The following is a 24,856-nucleotide window of genomic DNA, read 5'->3' as shown; positions in this document are numbered from 1 at the left end:
CATATATACATATATTGTACTTATATAGATAAATGGCTGGAAACTCTGACCCATAATTGCATTTCTGTTAAATGTTTGTCTAGAGTATGGATTTGGTTTCATTTATATTCAATAATACTAGCTGAGCAGTTGGTCGCATTTAATCTTATAGTCAAATAACTTTTTAATATTTTTATAGATTTTTTTCAATACCAAGTGTTTCTGCTCTTAACAGTTTTTACTGACTATCAGTAAATGCTTTCAGCATATTTTCTAATTACTTAAATCTGTAATAAATGTGTTCTTAAAGCTTTTTGACAGGCTGTTTTTTTACCCAGAGGAAACTCAAATCAGTTGCAAGCCTGGAATCAAAGAGCATTTTTCCTAAGCGATGCAAATCAAATCCAAATTCTTAAATTTGAAGTCTGTACAAACGTAGCACTTGGTAGCTACTTCATTAATCCTCCCCAAATTTTGAATTTGACACCCAACAACTTGTTAGTAATGTATAAAATGAGACCGAATGCTAATCTGTGCTTTGCCTTGGCTTTCTGCTCTGTGTTGTCTTGGTGTTTGCGTCTTACCTCTTACGTCTGTGCTGTTTGTTCCCTCCCCTGTTCTCTAATCCTGCCCTCCCCCCCCTCTGTTCCTCCTCATTGTCCACACTGACCCATCAATCAACCAACAACGCCCCCCCTTTCGTCGTGGTGATCTGCCCTGCTCTGGTTGGTGGCTCCGTGCTTGGGTGGCTGTATGTTGTGCTGGACCAGTTCACCCAAATATGGCCTTCTTGCTGACAGGTATCACTTCTGTGAGAAGTGTTTCACTGAAATCCAGGGGGAGAATGTCACCCTGGGTGATGACCCTTCCCAGCCTCAAACGTAAGTCACTTCTTTTCTTCTTCATGCCAAGTAGTCACATCAGTAGATGTGTAGTCCTGATTTGGTAGTAAACACCTGGGACCAGTGGTGATGTTCATGGGGAAATGCCTACTTTCTTACTAATGGAAGATTATTTTTTTTTACAGTAACAGATGATTAACAGTTGTTACTGTGTTGGGTCTATCAGTCTGCCCAGCAACATCACTTGTGTCCAGTTGTGCTACTTGAGCTGTCCATGGGCTGCTTGCTAGGGGTGGCAAATGATGTGATGGGAAGTGGGGAAATGGAAGCTGTGTTAGTAAATGTCACTACTCCATTACCTTTTCAAATGAAAGACTTCAGCTAATCCTGATGTCTCACCTTTTTGAAGTACAGCTTTTGTTTATGAAACCAATGACTTGCCTTTAACTTGACCAGAAAGTAAGATGCTTTAAGACTTGAGGAATACAAGCTATTTTGGAAGGTGGCTGCTTTACTGACAATAGCTTCCCTTGTTATTTATGATTTTAAATTTATGCATATATTTAGGTATCTCTTATTTTGCTTTTAATTTACACAAAGTGAAATGGGAAAAATATTTTCTGTAGCTTAAAAGAAAATGAACTGAATTGCTTCCTCCAAAAGAAAATAAATACTGATATGCTTTCTTCTGACTTGAGGTTTGCTCATTTGCTGCCATTCAGAAAAGCATGATATTGTTTCAGCCTCTGATATGAAGGTACTACTGAGTTTTCATATTAACTCTTTGTCTCTAGAACCATCTCTAAGGATCAGTTTGAAAAGAAGAAAAACGATACACTAGATCCAGAGCCGTAAGTACCAGGCTGCTTATTTAAGGCAGTCTCATCACTTTCACTTGTCCCTTAGCCAGCACTTCAGAAATGAGGTAGCTAATAACGAAGTGTTCCTTTCCCCTGCTCCAGTGCTGCCCAAACAGGCTGCAGAATGTTTCTCTAGATTTTGCAGCACAACATACAAACTTGATGTCTACCACTGATACCCTAGAGGAAAATGTGAACCTCTTTTAATGGCAGTTTCTAGTTTTGCTTATTTGGGTAATTCCTAAGGTGCAAAGCACTGCACAACTGGCTGTAAATGGCCCTCTGTCATACAGAGCCTCTCACACCAGGCTGTGAGTACCTCTGGGGGAGTTCTGCATTTTCCTCTTCCGGTTTAGCTAGACTTCCAAAACACGTTTTTCTCTTCACCTGAGTGTTTAGCCCACTGGAAGAGACACCCTCCTTCCTTGCATTTTTTTACCTTCTGGAAGTCGGGTAAAAGCAGAGTTCAGCATGTTGTTAGTAGCACTGTGCTGCTTTTCCTACTAACTGAGACAAGACTTTATCTCACTGCTACTTTGTTCTCTTGTCACCTTGATACATAATACATTTTGATTCCTTTTCTCATCTTTGCAAATACTAAATAGAGCTCCCCCCCCAGACCTTTGAAGGTAGACTACTGAGGTATACAGCGATGCATTTGGCTTCATGACCAGTGTTGCAATCTTGACTGGGAAGACTTCTAACAAAGTTCTCATTCGAAAAAGAATTTTGACGTATTACTTTAACACACACAAAAAAAACCCGCAGCAAAAAACACCCAAAAAAAACCCAACTACAGTAGACCCACGCAAGCAAAGACAAGCTAATACATGTTCTCTTGGCACAGTGATTCATGAATGACTAGCTTTTACATTCACAGCAAGTTGAGCAACCATTTAGTCAGCTTGTGGTTGTTGCACCAATTGAAAATTAAATCTTTAGAGGTACTGGTGAGTAGAATTCTTTGAAGTTGGGAAAACTCAGAACTCTACTTAGCAAAGCATTAAAAAAAATCCAGAAAAAGTTGTGCTCGAAAGCCCATTTCACATTTTTTAACTAGTACATTTTAATATATATATTAATATATATATCTTATTTGCACATAAGATTGGTAGATGTATATCTGAAGCTATTCTAGTAAGTATTTTTTTGACATGTAAATTGGGCCTGCTGAAGTTGATTCAGTTCTTAGCAGAGGGTTGGAAAGTCCTTTCTTGATAAATTCTGGAACATTACTTGCGTAACAACAAAAGTGATTGGCTTCTGTTTTTTCTCAGGTTTGTTGACTGCAAAGAGTGTGGTCGGAAGATGCACCAGATTTGTGTATTACATTATGATATTATTTGGCCTTCAGGGTAAGATGTTTTATTATGTTTTTTTACCCCTTGTACAGTAAGACTAATGTAGTTCATATAATTAGGACTTTCTACCTCTGCTCTTTAATATGCAGTCATGGCCTTTTAAGAACTGAGTGCCTTTCTAAATAAAATACCTTTTTTTTGTTGTTTGAGATCTCATTTCAGTATATTCAGATGAAAATGTACATGAAACTGACTTGTTCATATATGGAGTTTTCTGTGGTTTCTTTCTAACAGTGGAAGCTGGTTGGAGATAAGTTTGTATACTACAGAAATCAATAACTGCTTGGCAGAATTAAACTAGGTTATAAAGGCTTTAAGTCCATCGAAAATTGAGAGATACAAGCTGTTTGAGTCCAGAGAAAAATATATTGTACTCTGACATTTAACTTACGGGTTCAAATATTGGGCTTAAGCTAGGCAGTAGTGGGTTTATGCTAAATTTTTCGCAATTGTCTTTTTTCTTGATAGGTTTGTCTGTGATAATTGTCTGAAGAAAACTGGTAGAACACGCAAAGAAAACAAATTCAGTGCTAAAAGTGAGTTTGATATTTCTGTGTTTATCTTCAACTTTCATCTGCTCCCTGCCACCTCTAACAGCTCTCTGATTGATACTTCCTGTTGTCATGATAAACAGTACAGGAACATTTGCAAAGTGGAGAGTAGTGTAGCCCAAGGCTTTAGTACCTGTCAGAAATTTAATCACCATTTTAAAGGCCTGCTCTTTATGTTCTTGTGGTCAGTCTTAATGCTGCTCAAGGTATTTGGCATCTATGTCCTTATTTTTTGAAGATTAAAAAAAAAAAAAAGAGGGGGAACAGAACAGGAGAAACATAAGGCTGTGCGCACTTTACTGGCTATATTTAGACGTGTTTCTATGTAACATTGAAACTGTAGTAAATTATACTGTCACCTCTGTGCCCTTCAAATAACATGTAGTAACAAGTTGTACTGCATTTCAGGTGTACTGTGGTAGTGCCAAGTACTAACATATTTGAAGAGCTTTTCTTCTAGAGTGGACTGTGGTCTAAGAACTGTCTGCTGGAATAAGTAACCAATTGTACTATATGTCTAGATTTTCTTGAAAGTAACCTTTGTCATAATCTTGTTGAAACGAGCACTAAAGAGAGTGCCAAAAGCTGCCAGGTCAAGTTGTCCCAGTCTCCTTAGTAATCCTTACCCAGGCATTCTTTGCATGCACTTAACATCAGAGAAGATAATTTGATAACTTTTGCTCATACGCATTTTAGGGGGGAAGAGTAGGGGCTAACATTGGAAATGCAGTGTCAGTGGCATAAAGCAGAAAAATAAAGTGAGTGTAGGAACCAAGAGGGTGATTCAGACACTTGAACAACTAGAACTTGCAGGTGCACTTGATTCCTCCCTTGTTATTCTTTGGTCCTTGGAAGTTCTGGGCATTACCTTGTCATACTGTGACTTTGCAAGCCTGAATCTTCCAAACTGTAATAAAAGAGTGGTTTTGCATTAAATGTAACTTCTTGATAACTTCGTGTGTGGTTGATTGCATAATAAGAGATTTGAAGGGGAATAATTTGGAGATGATAATGGTGTATGAGACATATTAGGCTACAGTAATCAAAACAGGTCTCTGGAGTAACCTGATGCGTGCAAGATAGTATCGTTAAAAAGATGAAAATTAGTCTCATTAAAGACAGATTAATATTGTAAGAGAACATTAATAAAATGATGAAATAGAAATGTAGTTAACCATTTTAAATAGATGTCTCTTGTATTTATATGCTGACTCTGCGGCACATAGTGATGCAAATTAGCTTAAATAAGTATGTGATTCCTTGGATGTCTATAGTTATGCTATGATATTGCTTTAAGTTTGAGTAACCAGCCATTTGGTTCAAGGTAACCATTCTGTTCTTTGGGAATCTGAACAGGGAAATAATGGTGCTTTTTTTCCCTTTTCACTGATCCCCTTTTCCTGCCGTTTGGTTGTCTTGTTTTCTTTTTCCCTTGATGATTTGAGTCCTGCTGCCAGCTGTAATCCACTGGCTCAGCTCATGAGATCCATTTTCTTTAACAGTGCTCTAATGGAAACACAAGAACAGGCAAGGAAAGCCTGCTCTTACCAAAACCTTGGTCTTACTACTGACCTAAAACCAAACAAGAGCAATGAAAGTTTGAAACATTAACATTTCCTCTCACCCTCCCTCCCTATAAAAACCCACTTACTGAATTGCCATCAGTATTTCTATGCTCTCTCAAGCATGCTGGCACAACTGCTAATAATCAAGGTAGCATGTGTCTCAGCTGCAAGCTATTGCTCAACTGTTATGGTAACACTAATATTCATAATGTATATTAAGTAGAATTGGTTGTCTTAGCCACATCGCAAGTAAGTTGCATAAAGCTGACTGATAGCATGCCACATACAAACCAACCGATGTACAGCTGGATTACGCTGTGAAATTCCTAACTTTTGAAGTATTTTTCTTACTAAGAAAATGTACAAATATTACTTAGCCAGTAGCTAATGCAGAGATGTTCAAAGACAAAAAATATACTGACAAATAAGTCACCCAAAGTAGTTTCCTGACAAAAAGTTACAGTAAGCCCGAAGTCTGACTTTCTTCCTATCTATCCGATTACTCATCCAGTAACAAATGTCTGGCCATTGCTACTGCAACAGAACTCCTGCACTCAAGCAGCCTGAAAGCCTTCTGTGGTGTTTCCAGTTTGGATGCCTTTTTTAAACTTTGCACTGCAGTTTTCATTGAGACCTGAGCTTTTAGTGAAAGTATATATGCTAGGGGTGTCCAAGAACCAAAATAGGGTTGCTTTCTGAAAGAATTTGTGCATTCTAATAGATCAAAATATGTGGCTTTTAGATCATTTCCTTTCAGTGCATGTAATCTTAATGCTGCCTTTTTTTTTTTTTATCTTCCTATCTGGTCTTTATTTTGTTTGTTTCTCAAGTCTTAATGCATTGCAGCATAAGGAAGGAAGCAGATATCCTTTGGTTGCTTAGCATTGGAAAGATGATAAAATGAAAACACAAGACAGTAGAGTTAACTAAAATGGCTTTCTAAAAATGTACCAACTCATTAGCTGAAATGGAGCTGTTTCTTTTTTTCTGTTTGTCTTCAGAGAAATCACCAAAACAAAATAATTTATTCAGAAAGTATTTGTGAATTTTCTTCGGAATTCTTTGAATCTCCTTTAAAATTAGCCCCCTTCTGTTTTATATGGAAGGCCCAATGTGTTGTATTGGGCTGAGAAACACTAGGAAAGGCCAGTGTATTGGAACTGGTAAAGGGCATAGCGTATTTTCACTTAAACGTGCCTTTAAATGTAATTATTGGCTCCCAAGTAAATGATGTTTAGACTGTGTTGTGCTGGTTATAACCACAGACTCTCACTAGACAAGAGGGCAGACTAAAAGATGTAAAACAAGATTGCCACGTTTAGCAATTTCTGTAAACTGATTGTAAAATAAAATTTTAAGTATATAAATCCCCTAGAAAGTGAGATCGTCTTTGAGTATATGTGGGGGGTTTCCCCAGTATTAGAGCCTAAAATAATTTTTAGCATAGACACTTCACTGCATCATTCTTCATGCAAGCTCGGTAGCCAGGAATAAGAGCCAACAGCCGTATGTCGGTAGCCAAATAATAACTGAAAAATGAAGCAGTGGAGAGCTAATGGAAAATCAAATGCATTTTAGTAAAACAAACATCTGTAGATTGCACCATCACTTTGGAAAAGATAGCAGATTGATCATAAAAATGACATAGAAATACTAGTTGGTAAAATAAGTACAGAAGGATAAGAGAAATAGTCATAAATCTTAAGAGTCAAAGGAGTGTGCTACTTCTGTTTTCTTAATTTAAACCAAAATCTTCATTTTAATTTCTGTAATTTGCTGTGGATTTATTTGAAAACCATCACATCCTGTAATACTACAAAAACTGCTATTGCCAAAAAAGCTAATTGTAAATGTAAAGATGGAGAGGGGGATCTGGACAATATGTGGACTTGAACTTTTAAAGACCTCTATCGCTGTGCAAGAACTATTTAAGCTTTATGTGCAGATTACTGTAACTGTTCAATCTAAAAGCTCTCTTGAAAAGAAAAGAAAAAGCAATGAAATCTCCATTGAAGTCAAAAGGCTTTTCATTTCTGTTGATTTGCTTTGCTTTGCTTGAAAAGGTGTGGCACTGAGCCAGATCTATAAAGTGATGTAATCTCTGTCAAACAGCCAGATAGTGTTTTTGTTAGGAGAAAACATTTGCAGTGTTCATAAAATAAGCCTGCAAATTTAAAAATGCTATGTAAAGCCTTCTTTGTTAGTTCACTTACTAAGTAATTTTCCCACTATAGTGGTTTTAGCTTTCATAATAGGGTATGAATACTTAGAACTTGGGTAAAAACATGCGTGGTTTTGCTTTTTTAATTTTGGCTGCATAAATAAAAATATCAAATTTTTGTATGGAGGTAAAACAAAGGGGAAAAAAGCCTACTTCTGGACAGTGAAGCAAGCTGAAAGACCTTACGAGCATGGTAACACCCTGAACTTAACAGTGATTTCTTCAGTATTAATGTTTCTATTCTCCCCTGTTATTTCTAGGGCTACAGACGACGCGTTTAGGAAACCATTTGGAAGATAGAGTAAACAAATTTTTGCGGCGACAGAATCATCCTGAAGCTGGAGAGGTCTTTGTCAGAGTAGTAGCAAGTTCAGATAAGACAGTAGAAGTTAAACCAGGAATGAAATCCAGGTTAGTTCTATTAATTACAATAAATGCAATCTTGATAGGGTTCTTTTAAAAGTCTTCCTCTATAAATACTTCAAGACTGTGTCAATTTGCCCCTTAATACCTTTGCACATTTTTGAAATTTAAGCGTAAGATTATGAAAGGCAAAAAAAGCAGTATGCAGTAAATGAACTCAGAAGAGGTGACAGTTGTATTTTGTCTGGGGGAGTATCAGGGACATCCTGGTTTTGGTTATAACGCTGTGACTGTATTACTAAATCTTGAGAGGGTCTGACCGCATTTTGGTTAGCATTACCGAATTCATAGTTCAGTTTGGAGCAGTTGCTGAGATTCTAGAATGTTCCTTACTGCTCATTCATTTTGTATTTTTATAAATACTTTAATTTTCAGAAGTTATTTTTAGTTTGCTTCATCATAAATGAAAAGCTTAAAACATTTTGTGAAGTATTTTGGCTTTATTTCATAAAGACAGTGTTAATGTGACATCACTTCATCTTAATGCATCAGGTTTTCTACTCTGCAACATATTTAAAGGCTTGTGGTTTCTGAGGATGCTCTTGTACTCAATGCTTGACTGTGCAGTCATATGTTAACTATATGGATACTGTCTTTCTGTGAGTGTTTTAATAACAGGACTCCCTGTTCCAATATAGCTGTGATTTGACCTTGTTTAACTTCTGCATAAATGTTTCTAATGAGTTAAAAATAAGGTTGAAAAGAATTTCCTCACTCTGGTAGGACACTGGTTTAATAATTGGCTTTTTGTGTTTGTTGGTTTTTTTTTTCCCCTGTTCCTTCCTACCACCCTTTCCTCCAGATTTGTGGATTCTGGTGAGATGTCAGAATCTTTCCCTTACCGTACCAAAGCTCTGTTTGCGTTTGAGGAGATAGACGGAGTAGATGTGTGCTTCTTCGGCATGCATGTACAGGAGTATGGCTCGGATTGCCCCCCTCCGAATACAAGGTACTCTTTCATTTCTGTACCAGTGGTGCATGCACAGAGAACATCTTGCTACATTCACTGGACAGTTACTCTCAAATACAGAAGACTGGGAGATATGTTTCAGTTCTGTGGCACAAATAAGTCCTACTGTATGACTGTAGATTACTTTGAAGGGGAAAACAAATATCGCAACAAAAACGTTAGAGATTTTGTACTCTGTATTTAATTTTGCCCCTCAATATATAGTCTTTCTGTCTAAAAAAAATGCTGCTCATCTTTTGCTTTTAAGAACTATTCATACTATGTTAAGATGCTTAAATATGCCTTAAAATAATGTCATCATTAATTTTTCTTCGTTCAGTATGGCTGTATATGTATCTAGTATATCAGTCAGTTCTCAGTAGACAAAACAGATGTTCAGCCATACATGATTTTCTATCATTCTTCTCTCATTACTATAGGCGTGTGTACATATCGTATCTAGATAGTATTCATTTCTTCCGCCCCCGTTGTCTCCGAACTGCAGTTTATCATGAAATCCTCATTGGATATTTGGAGTACGTGAAGAAACTTGGGTAAGTGAGATCTCTGTAAAGAAATAAATCTTTTTTTCTTAGCATTTTTTTTATCCAGGATACCAAGTAGCTTTTCACTTGGGATAGTCTCTATTTCGTTCTGCCTTCTCTGAGATATGTGGAACACATGCCTCTTCTGCAGTGGAGAGAGAAGCTTGGATTTTATCACTAAGGTGGTTTTCCTGTTATTAGGATTCTTAAACTGACATCATATCATTCTTTTTATCAGAGGTTCACCTGATATTTAAGCTTCATTATTATATCCTGGACCTTTTCTCATCTCTTGCATAAATAGAGGTTATTGCCTCAGCATCTTTGTTACAAAAAGAAAAGAAGAAAGGGGGGGGGGACACGACGACACACAACAACACAGAACCCAGAGATCTGAATTTATATCTCAGTTTGAGTAAATTTTAAGATGGTAGTCACAATGGTTAAGATTTTTTTTCTTATGTGAAACACAGGTATGTGACAGGACACATTTGGGCCTGTCCCCCAAGTGAAGGAGATGACTATATTTTTCACTGCCATCCGCCTGATCAGAAAATACCCAAACCCAAACGTTTGCAAGAATGGTATAAGAAGATGCTGGACAAGGCATTTGCTGAGAGAATCATTCATGACTACAAGGTTTGCTGCTGTTTACTTCCTGAATTAATTTTTATGGCCTTTTCATTTGAAGGTAGCTAATATTGTTTTGTAAATCATGAAACTGTGGTAGTGTTGTACAAGGGTTTTTGTTCTCAGCTAGTGTCTCCATTTTCTTAGATTTTCTGGAGGTTCTGCCTTTCATACTAAAAATCTGTTAGGTTTGGTTTCTTCATTAAGAAAAGTGTGCAAGAGCATGCCTTCATGTACTTGTCCTTCACTGCAGTATTCCAGGCTAGGAAGTATGTAGCTTGTTAAGGCTTATAGAAGTTGTTTGCTTCTGGTGAATCTGGAGGATCAGGAGCAATACTGGACCCCACTACTGTGAGATCAAAAAAACTGCTTAATAAAACAGCTTCTTCACTTGAAGAGAAAAAGGATGATTTTCATAATTGTCTATCACACCTGTACCCAAGGAAATAAGTTAAAGATGGCAATGGAGCATTTGCCACTCCTGACATGCTAAAATTTACAAGAATTTCTTAATGGTAGTGACAGTGCTGGAAAAAAATGATGTTTTGATTGCAAGTGACAGTTACTAAATGTTTGGAATAGAACATCTTATAGCAAGCCTTGTCATCTGATCCAGCATAGCAGAGAGCTAGAAAATCTGTGTCTCTCCTAATAAGGTGGTCTTGAAATGAATCCGAAGAAGAAAATGTTAAACACAATGAACATAAAAAAACACCTCCAGAACAACTGTATAAAGTACCTATTTCTTTTTAGAATACCTGTTCCTCTCAGTGGTCCCCAGTCATTCTGGCCAGGTGGTGCACAGAGCATCAGCCAGCGGTCAGTGAAGGACACAGGCCCTGCACAGCACCTCGACCACAACCAGACTTTAATTTTCCTGTCTGTAATAGTTGGCCAGTCCATTCAGCGATTCTTCCTGGAGTTAGCAGGCTTACTGCACCTGTGCTGCACAGCCCAGACACATTCATTTAAGTGCTTATGCACTTTCAAATTTGTAAAGGAAAAGGCTGGATGAGGTGCACTTGCTGTCATTAGAACAGCTCATGCTCTTGTGCAGGAGCAGTGTAGGAAAAAGCCTACATGGTGTAGGCTTCATTTTTAATTGCTGTAGTTACCAGGGAGGGGTCTTAGTCTCTCCTATCATGTAAGGAACATGAACCAGTTGTGCAGTGGAGTTTCAGGAGAGCCTCAGCAGCTGTCTTTCTAAGATGAACCAGGGAGTGGGCTGTTATCAATGTTGCCAGGCCAGTTTTTGAACAGCACCCAGAAAAGGAGACCTGCCAGGAGTGGGCCATGGGCTGTAAGCAAGGCACAGCTGTTCAGTGTAGCTCTGGATCATGTCTCTGGTTCTCCTCTCTCTCCTAAGCGGTCTTCATTGATTTATTCTTGGTATTGTGTGATACACTTAACAGGACATCTTCAAACAAGCAACTGAGGACAGACTGACAAGTGCCAAGGAGCTGCCTTACTTTGAAGGTGATTTCTGGCCCAATGTGCTGGAAGAAAGCATTAAGGAGCTGGAGCAGGAGGAAGAGGAAAGGAAAAAGGAAGAAAGTACTGCAGCTAGTGAAACAACAGAGGTGAGTTAACTTTATATGCTGTATCTGCTTCTGGCTTACAAAGCTGACAATTGACACTTTAAAAAATAAGGGAGTTTGCATCCAGTAAACTAGAAAAGAAGGTCACTCACATCAGATGTCAAATCAGGGTTCCCTTTAACTGCATTTCTGGTTTTCTTCTTGGATAACAAATATACTGACAGCGTTTTCGGGCACTTTTTTTGTTTTGAGGTTTTTTTTAAACAGTCAGAAGTCAGTTATGTCAGTTCAGCATCTCTGTTCTCGGAGAAATGTGTTAAGCTACTTTTGGACTGCATCATGACTGCTACATTTGTTTGCAGTCATTTGGCTGAGTTTCTGGTTCACACCTTTGCAAATCACCTTCAGTATTTGCATTTTGAAAGATGCTGTATTTTTAAAAGCTGAATTTAATTTTGCTGTTATTTAAGCAAAGGTACTTGTATTCGTTCATGACAGTAGGGGGCTGAAATTTAAAACTATTTATTGAAAGCTTTGCATTGGTATTAAATGCTGATCCTGATGGTGGTGTTCCTTCACCAACATTTTCTCTTTGTGTATATAAAACAACCAACCAACAAAAAAAACCCAGCAACTTTAGTTTTTCAGGGTCCTGGCCAGAATTTCATTATTTGTTTTTATTTCTGTCTTGATTGTATCTGTCACCAAAGGGTCTTAGTGCTTTTTTTTTTTTTTCCTGTCCCTTCTACTTGTGATTTGCAGCAAGGTGTTTTGAAAATAAATATAGTAGGAAAATGTGAAGTCTAGCAGTTTGGGGTGGAACCAAAAGCTTTAACTGGGGAAAAACTGCATTTAGCTTAGATGCAGTGACAATTTGCATACAGTATGTATTATGTGTGATTGATGTGGAGTGATAGACTTTAATTCATCAGTTTTATTATGTCAGAAGGTTCCTTCTATTAAACCTCAGCCATTCCTTCAAAACTAATATGGTTTGTTGCTATGTTTTTTTTATGGAACCATAAAGTTAATAGTTTTCACCTTGTTCCTCTGAATGTAAATTTTAGTACTGAACTATTTCAACAAAGTAGCAGTATGAAATAACTGAAAGACAGAGCTTGGAGGTTAAGCTGCAGTCCTCTTTTGCTAACAGTATCACTTTCAATAAATCATACCATGCCTTCCAGTGTGAATGCCAGTGTAAACCTCTACATCTGAGAGGGGAAAAAAGGTATTTTAAAAAGTTCAGAACAGCTAACTGTGAAACTCATACAAGTTGTCTGCCTAAAGTGTGAAGATTGCACCCTTGACTGTGATGCCACAAAAGTGTGGTCTTTGCCACTTGGCTCAGAAGCATGAGAACTTCTTCAGTGCAGTCACCTAAACTTGTGTCACTTTATGGAGGAAACTATGGCCAGCAATGGCAATCTATCTCCATGTGTAGAAGCAGCTCAATCTTTGCAATTTGCCTTGTATTGAGATGGTACAGAATCTATCTTTGCTTGAATTCTTAGTCCTAAATTTTGTATGTGTGGAGAGAAGGCTTCTTAAAAGTCAAATGTGTGCTGCATGTATCAGTTAAAGAGGGTCTAAAGAGGTGGTAAAGTTCTTGAAAAGGTTCTGAAGGGGACAAGGCTCACTGAATAACTGTACAGATGGCATGTCTGGTAAACCTGACTGAACATGTTTAATGCTATCAAAATGAGGTAGTACAAAAACAATCTTACAACTATTAAACGTTTTGACCAAATAAACTTGCTAAAGGTGGAGTAGAAGGAAAACTTGTTACCTAAGTTTCAATCTATTCTTCCTTTTGGTGTTTAAATTTAAAGATCTATTCTGATGCTCTGGAATGCATAGGCAAAGGAGGACATGCCCTTAATTCATCAGGGTGGTGGAAAATTTTTGGGAAAAGAAGTCAAGGTGGGAACATACAATAGCTTATTTCTGAATACTTTCAAATCTCTTAGAGCTCAGTCTGGATTCCCATAAAATAGTATAATTTTAATTTCCAAACAGGTTTGGTGAAAAAAATCAAATTAGTTACAGAAAACCCAAGACTGGACAGGGAATTGCTATCTAGGCCTAATCAATGGAATGGAAGGATAGCAACAGTCTATATATAGAATTGCTTTCTTTAGTTGGAATATTTTTGTTTTCTTTGAACAAATATGCTTGCAGATAAACCCTGTGTTTGCTTGTACATAGTGTTCCTGAAACTTTCTTGCATGTGTATGTACATATATCAGAGTATTTCAGTAGCTTATTTTTAATATTACAATAACCAACATTCCAGCAGTTAGTTACTGAGTGGCGAGCTCCCTTGGGTTTTTATTTTTCAAGGACATGAGAAGTCTCAAAGTTATTTCTGTTTTCACAGGTCAGCTAAAGAGCATCATCTGCTATTTTTTACTCTCTTTACTTACATCTAGTATTCAGTATATGGTCACTGCGGTCTGTGTTGTAACTTAGACACAAGTGAAGGTTTTGGGAATTATTTTTTTGAGTTGCATATGCAGCTTTAAGTCTTCAGGATGGCAAATAATAATGTATTTTGTTGGTTTCAAATCCTGCACATTCTTACCTGTATACTAGCCCTAAATTTATTCAGTAAAAACAAACAAGCATTGAATCAGAGCTCAAGCAAGTATGGGAAACCCCAAATGCACAACAAAGCAAAATACCAGAATTGGTATTACCTTAATAAAATTCCAGAATTTTATTAAGTCATTTCTATTTGTAACTCATTTGATCATCAGATATGTGGAAGATCTTGTACAGCAAGCAGTGAAAGCTAAAGTACAGTGTTTGGGAAGGAAAAAAATAAGTATAAAGTACAAATTATTTAATGTATATGCATACTTTAAAAATCTATTTTTAAACAATGTTTAAATTTGTTTGCCTGCCGTTTGGGCTTTTGATTTTTTTTCCCTGGAAGATAGGATATATTTAACACAGTATGGCCGATTTGCAGGCATTTGAACAATGTTCTGTTACTGACAGCAGAAGTGTTTCACTTTCAGCTGCAGCAAATGGGAGAGCTCTATAAAGTGTAACATCTTTCCTGTGCATTTATTGCAGGGAAGCCAGGGCGACAGCAAAAACGCCAAGAAAAAGAACAACAAAAAAACCAACAAGAATAAGAGTAGCATCAGTAGAGCTAACAAGAAGAAACCCAGCATGCCAAATGTGTCCAATGATCTGTCTCAGAAGCTGTATGCCACTATGGAGAAGCATAAAGAGGTACTGTCAAAATACACTGCGTAAAGAGAAGATTTTATTCCTGTAAATCCAAGCATGGTGATATTTTGAACTGAAAAATCAGGAGGAGTAAAGCTTGTGATTGCACTAGAATTTTTTTTCTGTTGTATAACAACATTTTGGAAGATATTAGCCTAAACTAAGTCAATTAAATAACATTTGTAGCATACTGTTACTGCAACAGAACACGAGCTTTTTCTGCAAGATTATCTAACCTCATTGATTTTATTTTTTCTCCCCATTTATCTGCAGGTCTTTTTTGTGATTCATTTACATGCTGGGCCTGTAATTAACACTCTGCCTCCCATTGTGGACCCTGATCCATTACTTAGCTGTGATTTGATGGATGGGCGAGATGCCTTCCTCACCTTAGCCAGAGATAAGCACTGGGAGTTCTCCTCACTACGCCGATCCAAGTGGTCCACGCTCTGCATGCTGGTAGAACTACACACTCAAGGGCAGGATCGCTTTGTCTATACGTGCAATGAGTGCAAACATCATGTGGAAACAAGGTGGCATTGCACTGTCTGTGAGGTAGGTGTATATCACCAGATACTTCTCTGTTGCCCTAAAGCCAAGCTTGATTGATTTTTTTTTTTTTTTTTGGCCAAATTCCTCCAGATTAGGCCTATCCTGATAAAAGGGCTGCTGAGGCTTAAGGGAAGGTGACTACCACAATAGGGTGCCTCTTCTAGAATAAGTACTTTTAGTTTCTCGACATGGAAAACGCCAATACTGTGGAATGGCTGCTGCTGCATCATTTTTTCCACTGTAGCGCCTCTGCATAGACAATATTTTAACTTAATTTTAAAGAACTTTAGGACTGGGTAGTAGGGTGTGACCGCGTCAGACAAATCTGAATCTGCAGGGCATTAGCTCATCCGTGTTAAACAGATGTCCACGAGAGAAGTTAGCATTCATTCTGCAGGGTAGTTTTTGTTCTGCTTTATACGTGGCGCTTCGTGTTGTACGGAGCACAGCTGGGTGCGTGTCCGGGCTCCTGCAGAACTGGATAAGGAGGCTGCTGCAAATCTTCATCACTGACTCTTCGGCCCGACATTAGTGATTACCTGCCCTTCAGATCAGACCAAATAATTGCTTCCTAACCTGGCTCAATGCTTTTAATGACTAGTCCTTTTACAGCTTAGATCACTTCTGCTGAGCTATGTTAGAGGGCAATTATGCATGGAGTTATACCAGTGGACTTGAGGAGAAGGTAGCCTCTAGAGGGCTTGTGATGACCTCTGGCTGTAGCTGAACACACACAAAAAAAATTTGAGCAAGTGCAGCCTAGTTTTTACACTGCAAGTTATTGCCAGGTTTGTAGTGGAAGAGTCTTAATTAATCCCTCTGAGGAAAGCATTGAACAGGGCTTCATGAGGCAAGCCTGCAGGAAATGGATCGTACACACTAGGGGAAATTAAATGGTGGAAGGAGGTATGGCCTTCGGGTTTCTTCTGGGCACTTCTGTATAAGGGAGTGCCTTTCCTCTGGTAAAAAAGGACAGGGCATTGAAAATGGGGGGGGGTGAGCAGGTTCTCAGATAAGTGTCTGTCTTAGCATGAAACTTGTGCTTGATTTGAGGGTTGTTCTAGAGATTTTTTTAAAAATACATATTTCAGAGTAGTAATAATTAGTCAGTAATTATACTAAGAATAGCTAAATGGAGAGGCAAACTACTTTTTAGGCAGCGAGAGTAGGTTTGTCTTACTGTTGTGAGGTTTTGGCCCTCCTTATGTAGGCACCCCAGTAGACATCACAGAAAGTAAACATTTCTGTCATCAAAAGGGAAAAATAAAACAAAAAAGCATTTCCTGCAAGACTTTTTCATGTAATAAATGAAGACACAATTACAGCTCTATTTGCATTGTTAGCCGCTGTAGTGGAGACTTGTGATTGCAGGCTGAGATGGGCAGAAGCCCCACCAGCTACCAGCACTCGCTGCCCTAGACTGTCCCCTCCTGCTGCCTCTTGTTCAGCCTCTTCTCTGTCCGGGTGTACCGGCTGTGAGTTGAAACTGGCAGCTGTTCACAGCGCGTGGCTGTTTCTCTGTGTGTTTGTACCCGCTGAAACCAAAAGTGTGCTTCCACATGGGGCTCGTGCTGCTCACCGAGCGCCGCTCTTACTCTTCTGCTCTTTGTCTGGTGTGGTTAGTGCTCTGTACACAACTCAACTCTGGCTTTTCTTTGCCTTCAGGACTATGACCTCTGCATTAACTGCTACAACACTAAGAGCCATGACCACAAGATGGTTAAGTGGGGCCTGGGTCTGGATGATGAGAGCAACAGCCAAGGAGAGCAGCAGTCAAAGAGCCCCCAGGAGTCGCGACGACTGAGCATCCAGCGCTGCATTCAGTCCCTTGTCCACGCCTGTCAGTGCCGCAATGCAAACTGCTCATTGCCATCCTGCCAGAAGATGAAACGGGTTGTCCAGCACACCAAGGGCTGCAAGCGCAAGACCAACGGTGGCTGTCCGGTGTGCAAACAGCTCATAGCTCTGTGCTGCTACCATGCCAAACACTGCCAAGAGAACAAATGCCCTGTGCCATTCTGTCTCAATATCAAACACAAACTTCGACAGCAGCAGATCCAGCATCGCCTGCAGCAGGCTCAGCTCATGCGCAGAAGGATGGCTACCATGAACACCCGAAACGTGCCTCAGCAAAGTTTGCCTTCTCCTACCTCAGCAACGCCTGGTACCCCTACACAGCAGCCAAGTACACCGCAAACACCACAGCCTCCTCCCCAGCCCCAGCCTTCCCCTGTAAGTATGTCACCGGCTGGCTTTCCCAGTGTGTCGAGAACTCAGCCCCCTACTACTGTTTCAACAGGAAAACCTGCAAACCCGGTTTCTGCACCTCCACCTCCGGCTCAGCCTCCGCCGGCCGCAGTGGAAGCAGCTCGGCAGATCGAGAGAGAAGCTGCCCAGCAGCAGCAGCAGCTCTACAGGGTCAACAACATTAACAATGGTTTGCCTCCTGGTCGCCCAGGACTAGTAAACCCAACGGTGGGTTCAGTGAACCAGATGCAGCAAGTCAGCATGAATGTACCCCGGCCCAACCCCGTGAGCGGCCCAGTGATGTCCAACATGCAGCCTGGACAGTGGCAGTCCCCGCCGATGCCGCAGCAGCAGCCAATGCAGCCAGGAATGGCGAGACCGGTGATGCCGATGGCGACGCCGCAAGCCGTGGCTGGGCCAAGGATGCCGGGTGTGCAGCAGCCACCACGGAGCATCCCCCCGAACGCACTTCAGGACTTACTGAGGACCTTGAAATCACCCAGTTCTCCGCAGCAGCAACAGCAGGTTCTTAATATCCTTAAATCCAACCCTCAGCTTATGGCAGCTTTTATAAAGCAAAGAACAGCCAAATACGTGGCTAACCAGCCTGGGATGCAGCCGCAAGCAGGCATCCAGCCCCAGCCCGGGATGCAGCAGCCGCAGACCGGCATGCAACAGCCAGGCATGCATGCCCAGGCAGGATTGCAGAACATGAACGCGATGCAAGCAGGAGTGCAGAGACCGAGTGTTCCTCCTCAGCAGCAAGGGATAGGAGCGATGAATCCCCAGGGACAAGCGATAAACATTATGAACCCCGGCCACAACCCCAGCATGGCCAACATGAGTCCGCAGTACAGAGAGATACTGAGGCGGCAGTTACTGCAGCAGCAGCAGCAACAGCAGCAGCAGCAAGGAGGGGCTGGCATGGCAGGAGGGATGGCAGGACATAACCAGTTCCAGCAGCCTCAAGGACCGGGAGGTTACCCTCAAGCCATGCAGCAGCAGCGGATGCAACAGCATATATCGATACAGGGGGGTTCCATGGGACAGATGGCTCAGATGGGGCAGCTGAACCAGATGGGCCAGCCCGGCATGGGGGCGGACGGCACGCCCAACATCCAGCAAGCGCTGCAGCAGCGGATCCTGCAACAGCAGCAGATGAAACAGCAGATAGGGTCCCCCGGGCAGCCCAACCCCATGAGCCCACAGCAGCACATGCTCTCAGGACAACCGCAGGCGTCTCATCTCCCTGGCCAGCAGATCGCCACCTCCCTCAGCAACCAGGTGCGGTCCCCAGCACCCGTTCAGTCTCCCCGTCCCCAGTCCCAGCCACCACATTCCAGCCCGTCACCGAGGATACAGCCCCAACCGTCACCTCACCACGTCTCTCCCCAGACTGGTTCCCCCCACCCAGGACTCGCAGTTACTATGGCTAGCTCCATGGATCAGGGACACTTGGGCAACCCAGAACAGAGTGCAATGCTTCCACAACTAAACACCCCGAACAGGAGTGCGTTGTCTAACGAATTGTCTCTGGTCGGTGACACCACCGGGGATACATTAGAAAAATTTGTGGAGGGTTTGTAGCATTATGGGAGCATCACTTTTTTTTTTTTCCTTTCGTGTTCTTGGACATTTTGTACTGAAAATTCAGACATCTGGGTTGTTTTGAATCCTAGATGGAACTGCTGCTTCCTACACATGGAAGAATGAATTGCTGTTTAAAAAAAAAAAAAAAAAAAACAATATTTTTTTGTTAAAGCCAGGCGGTTAAAATATCTGGTCTCTTTTGTGGGTTTTTTTGGTTTTTATTTTTTTGTTGCTGTTGACTCATACCTTTTTTTTAATGGGGAAAACAAGTTCATTATATTCATATTTTTTATTTGTATTTTCAAGACTTTAAACATTTGCGTTTAAAAGAAGAAAAAAATAATATTCAGAAACTGTTTCCTGAAATAATGCAACATTATAATGTATCCCGGTAACTTTGACACGTTGCTGGAAGATTTTTTTCTATAGTGAACTCTGCAGGCATTTGAAGTATTACCCCTGGAAAGATAGGAATTGACTCTTGCACACAAAAACACACATTGGCCAATGCCAAAATCCTTGTCTTGCAGATGTAGAAATTGTTGCTTTGTTTCTCTGATAAAACTGGTTTTAGATGAAAATAGGGATGATCACTCTTAGACCGTGCTGATTTGAATAGAGAAGAAGCATTCTTTTCTTTCTTTCTTCTGTGTGAAACTTGAAATGAGGAAAAGCAATTCTAGTGTAAATCATGCAAGCGCTATAATTACTATAAATAAGAAAATCCAAGAAGATTCAATCACTGTATAGAATGGTAAAAAAAAACAACAAACTCATTTCTTACTTATAATATCATATTGTTAAATAAACTGTGTGCAACAGACAAAAAGGGTGGTCCTTCTTGAATTCATGTACATGGTATTAACACTTAGTGTTTGGGTTTTTTGTTATGAAAATGCTGTTTTCAACATTGTATTTGGACTATGCATGTCTTTTTTCCATTGTATATAAAGTATTGCTTAAAATTGATATAAATTACTGAAGTTTTTAACATGTATTCTGTTCTTTAAAATCCATGTAAGAATGTTTAAGGTTTTTATTTATTTATATATTTTTTGATCATGTTCTTTGTAAGACATAGCTATGAATATTCACTCATTACACAGAGCAGCCAGAGGCATCGATAGGAGTGGCACGATACATGGAGTATTGTAGGTAGCATGTCTGTTTTACAACACCCTTTAGTGATTGTTTCCTTTTCGGGGAGGGAGAGGAGAGGGGAATGGTTCCCATACATGGAATATTTGCAGGTGTTCATCCATAAGGGTTAACTGGAATAAATTATTAATAGCCGTTGCTTTTTAAAAACTGCATTAATTTAGAGAAGGATCACCAATGAAAGGAAAATAGAGAGTATTGAGTTAATTCTAGGCTAATTTATTTAGTCTACAGTAAAATATGAACCTATTGACTTTAACACTATTTTTCTGCTGTTAACTCTGAGTCTAGATTTGAGGGTTTTCTGTGGAATAAAAAATAACAAATCATGTACATGTTCCCTTTAATATCCTGTCACCATGCCCTCATGTTCCTGGGATACTTGCCCCTCCTCCCCACAGTGAATTGCTTTCTTGGAGTTAAAAAGTCCAGGGAAACTTTCCCAATGTAGGTGTGAGCTTAAAACCACGACTAGCCTAAAATGCCATTACTCAGATCTTGAGGCTTCTCAATGACGTGCGACTGGCATGGGATTTGCAGCAAACCCAGCAAGGTATCCCGCCCGGCTGCCGCTGCCACTCCCACGGGGAGCACCGGGCACACTTGGCTTTTCACAATAAGTTAGTGCTTCCTCCAGCCTTATGTTTTTATAGAACAGTGTTGGGGGAGGATGGGGGGAGAAGAGCAAAGGATTTATCTCAACTTTTATCCCCATACTGTGACAATAGTAGTGTGCTGCTGCTGCACTACTTCATTCTTTTTTAATTGTAGAGGGTCTCTGCTTAAACTTTTCTTGCAAACTTTTAACTATTGTACCTTTTTCACCACCATCGAATTCATTGCCCACACAGTTGTCTTCAGCAATTCAAGATGTCAAAATTTGGGGCTGGGGTGAGGTCAGTGAACACTAACCCAAAGCTTGTCCAAAAGAAATTGCTGTAAAAAAAAAAAAAAAAAAAAAAAAAAAAAAAAAAAAAAGAGGAAAAATACTATATTTGTGATCAAAAAGAGGAAACTTGAAATGTGCTGGTGTTTCTAATAAAAGCTGGTAAAACTGCTTGGATTGAAGGATGGTTCCACTTGGCTGGTGCCCGCTAGGATCAGCGAAGCCTGACACCCAGGGTCCAGATCACTGCACTCAGTCTTGCTAATACCTTTAAGTGGTGTCCAGTTTAAAAACGTCAGCACCACGTCTGGATTTGGATAAACTGAATCCCGTTCGGAGCACAGCGAGGTCCTGTGGCTCTCGGGCTGCAGCTCACTTGGGTTCCTGCTGCTGGGGATGAGTGGAAAAAAAAAACCCACAACCTGATGGGAAGCAAATACCAGAATATCTTTAAGTACAACCTGCAGTATGTTGAGAGCATGGAGCAAGGCATAGATTTAAATCTGATAATCCCAGTTTGCTGGAGCAATTGTTTTAGCTAAGTGGGTGTTTTACCAGGGCAAGAAGGGAAGTGCACAGCTGAAGTGAAACATGAGGGGCTGGGATTGGTGTACAGACTCTACAGTTTGGGGGGGTCTTCGCTCCAGTCTCCTTTGAGTGTTGACAGGAAATTCAGTGTTTCTGAAGACTGGACGGGCATCTGATTTTTTAGATCCTTGCCTGTGTTTTGATGGGGGAGGTACTGGCAATAAGAAACAGCATCCAAGAAACACAAGAATTTATAAGGCAACAATGCACTGGAGATCGGTGCAGGATCTTTATCACCAGAGGGGGTGGCTAAGAACTTCCCCCTTTCTGAATTCTGGAGGGGAAGAAGGTGCTTAAATCTGAACAGTTTGATTCTCTGCTACTCTTTCCTTCACCTGTCCCCTGCGCTCCGTTCTCTGCTGCTGGCTCTCCTGACTTCTACCACCACTGCTACCGCAGCAGGCTCCAAGCATGTTTCTTGCTGCAGACACATCAGCTGAGCTTCTTGGTCGTTCGTTGATGTCCTGCCGGGCCAGAGCTCTGCCCACAGCACGTATGTAAGCGCTCCCTGCTCTGGTCTTCCACCTGGCTGCATTGGAGCGGAGGGGTGAGGGTCAGACTGCAGCAGCAGGCTGAGGAAGAGGAGCTCTCCTGTCGGGGCTGCAGCAGGTGATGGGCGCTGGGGACAGTAACCCCGTTGGTCGCTGTGTCTGAAGCCAGAAGTGGGACATGTCTGCAGGTGTAGCAGCGTAAAGCTCCTCTGAGTCGGTGGCAGTGTACAGTAAGTGAAAGCAGTTAACGGCTTACAAGGGGATCTGGGTGCACACCGGGTGCTTCTTCCAAAGCAAATGACAGCCTGCGGTTTTCTCAGTGCAATGAAGATCTAGCAGCCACTCTGGAGCACGGCAGAGCACACAGGTTGCTGCGTGGGGGCAATCTGTCCTTCCCTGCACTTACTTTCCACGGCTGGGAAGGTAAAATGGGAGCGAGGTGATTCTGCCACCCTCAGCATGCCGTCAGGGCAGCAATGGAAGCCAGTCGGTGCCAACCACCGGATCATCGACATGAGCCTGGACAGAGGGGAGGATTTGTACCAGATCCCCTGCGGCACCCAAGACTTCCCTGCAGGAACATGCTTCATGGCTAAACGGTCAAAGCACACCCAAGGCAGGAGGGTGACACAGCCCAAGGTGAGGTGGGAGGAGGATTCAGGTGTTTCACAGCAGGTACAGGAGCTCCAGGACCGTATTGTGGCAGAGCAGTGCTCGGGAGTGCTGTGGGATCAGCTGGAGGTAGTGGTGAATGCGGCAGCAGGAGGGAAGTGTTTGAAACAGGCTCAGAGTCATTTTGGGTTTGGCTGCAGCACAGGGAATCCGGAGGAGGGGCTGGAGTTGGTTCCAGGTGGAAACCCAGCAGAAGGGTGCCAGAGAGATGCAAAGGCTTGCACTGGGTTTGTTGCACTTAATCCACAACACCCAGCACTGCACAAACCCCACAGCATGCAAGTGTTTCTTTGGTGCAGAGCAACATGTGGATCAGCATAGTCCCAAGATAAGTTGCAAACAGAAGTGAATTGCACGTGTAGCCTTTCCCATGAGCTCCCCTGAGCCTGGGAATTACAAATCTGTCTCTGCTAGGTGATCACAGTTCCCTCCTGAAGACCCTCATCTCCTCTGTCTGGAAGTGGTTAGTGCTCACATGAAATGAGACCTGCGTGATCTCTTCACTTCAGCCACAACAACCCCCAGCAGCGCTACAGGCTTGGGCAGGAGTGGCTGGAGAGCTGCCAGTCAGAGAGGGACCTGGGGGTGTTGATTGACAGCCGGCTGAACAGGAGCCAGCAGTGTGCCCAGGGGGCCAAGAAGGCCAATGGCATCCTGGCTTGTATCAGCACTGGCGTGGCCAGCAGGGACAGGGAAGGGATCTGACCCCTGTGCTCGGCACTGGTGAGGCCGCCCCTCGATTCCTGGGTTCAGTTTTGGGCCCCTCACCCGAGAAAGGCCATTGAGTGACTCGAGCGTGTCCAGAGAAGGGCAACGGAGCTGGTGCAGGGTCTGGAGCACAGGTCTGCTGGGGAGCGGCTGGGGTAACTGGGGGGGTTCAGTCTGGAGAAGAGGAGGCTGAGGGGAGACCTCCTGGCCCTCTGCAACTCCCTGACAGGAGGGGGCAGAGATGGGGGATGAGTCTCTTGGGCCAAGGAACAAGTGCCAGGACAAGAGGGAATGGCCTCAAGCTGCCCAGGGCAGGGTCAGGCTGGCTCTGAGGAAGGATTTCTGTGCAGAAGGGGCTGTTGGGCGTTGGAATGGGCTGCCCAGGGCAGGGGGGAGTCCCCATCCCTGGAGGGGCTGAAGAGTCGGGTTGACCTAGCGCTGAGGGATCCGGTGGAGTTGGGGTCTGTCAATGTTGGGTTGATGGTTGGGCTGGAGGATCTTCAAGGTCTTTTCCACCCTAGACAATTCTGTGATTCTTATTTTTAGCTGTGGTGCTCATTAAGGCCAGGCTCTACTCTCACTCACATTCCAAATTCAGCTTTCAGCAGTGGTTTATTTCATCTCATTCCTACCCCATCCAAAACCTTTCTCCAATAATTCAGCCCTTTAGGTCTCAATGATTTACGCTCACATCAGCCCCAGGAGATGAGGAATGTAAAAAAAAAAAAAAAAAAAAAAAAAAGAAAAGCATTCAATTGAAAATTGATAAAAGGATTTATTTATTTGTATACAACATGCAAGTAACTTCTGGAGCTAACTGTCAACAGATATGACTGAAGCAAAAAAAAAAAAAAATCAGCAGGATTAGAAGTTTATCTGGATATTAAGAATATATATCATTACAAAACTAACTTGCCAAGTTTGTTTTTTTTTTCTCCTGCAGGTAGTAAACATAACCAACAACTTTGTTGAAAATTCCTGGAGTATTTTGAGGTAGTCAGCCGGAAGATTTAAAAGGACTCATTGAAAATCACTGAAAAATAACAATCATACCCTACTTGCTGTCTAATAACTCTACCTTACTGATAATCCAAATCAAATAATTAGCTGGTAAACAAAACAGGCTGGGAAACCGATCTGTTGAGAAATACTGTAATGCTCAAACTTTGATGTCACAGTTCATTAACACAGAAACCAATTGGTGCAATAAAAAAATCAAATTTATGTCCTTTTTGTTTTCCCATCATGAAAAAGTGGTGG

The 24,856-nt window shown here is 41.4% G+C and overlaps 2 protein-coding genes across 2 annotated transcripts in view; both read left to right on the top strand.

Moving 5' to 3' along the window:
• CREBBP (CREB binding protein) overlaps positions 1 to 21,199 on the top strand; it is an 83,631-nt gene extending 62,432 nt beyond the window's left edge. Inside the window, exons 21-32 of the mRNA XM_026859210.1 lie at positions 750 to 860; positions 1,616 to 1,672; positions 2,959 to 3,036; positions 3,511 to 3,578; positions 7,640 to 7,790; positions 8,605 to 8,751; positions 9,192 to 9,305; positions 9,770 to 9,935; positions 11,339 to 11,506; positions 14,546 to 14,707; positions 14,978 to 15,259; positions 16,922 to 21,199. Coding sequence (XP_026715011.1) covers positions 750 to 860; positions 1,616 to 1,672; positions 2,959 to 3,036; positions 3,511 to 3,578; positions 7,640 to 7,790; positions 8,605 to 8,751; positions 9,192 to 9,305; positions 9,770 to 9,935; positions 11,339 to 11,506; positions 14,546 to 14,707; positions 14,978 to 15,259; positions 16,922 to 19,090 — 3,673 coding nt within the window. The 3' untranslated portion in view covers positions 19,091 to 21,199. The remainder of the gene's footprint in view (positions 1 to 749; positions 861 to 1,615; positions 1,673 to 2,958; positions 3,037 to 3,510; positions 3,579 to 7,639; positions 7,791 to 8,604; positions 8,752 to 9,191; positions 9,306 to 9,769; positions 9,936 to 11,338; positions 11,507 to 14,545; positions 14,708 to 14,977; positions 15,260 to 16,921) is intronic.
• Positions 21,200 to 22,675: 1,476 nt separating this feature from the next.
• The window catches only part of TRAP1 (TNF receptor associated protein 1), a 28,217-nt gene continuing 26,036 nt past the window's right edge, over positions 22,676 to 24,856 (top strand). The window contains exon 1 of the mRNA XM_026859208.1: positions 22,676 to 23,115. Within this exon, the coding sequence (XP_026715009.1) occupies positions 22,676 to 23,115 (440 nt within the window). The remainder of the gene's footprint in view (positions 23,116 to 24,856) is intronic.

This window comes from Athene cunicularia (assembly GCF_003259725.1).
Source record: "Athene cunicularia isolate RWA chromosome 14 unlocalized genomic scaffold, athCun1 chr14_part1, whole genome shotgun sequence".
Taxonomy (NCBI): domain Eukaryota; kingdom Metazoa; phylum Chordata; class Aves; order Strigiformes; family Strigidae; genus Athene; species Athene cunicularia.
This window is presented reverse-complemented; position numbering and strand designations above follow the sequence as displayed.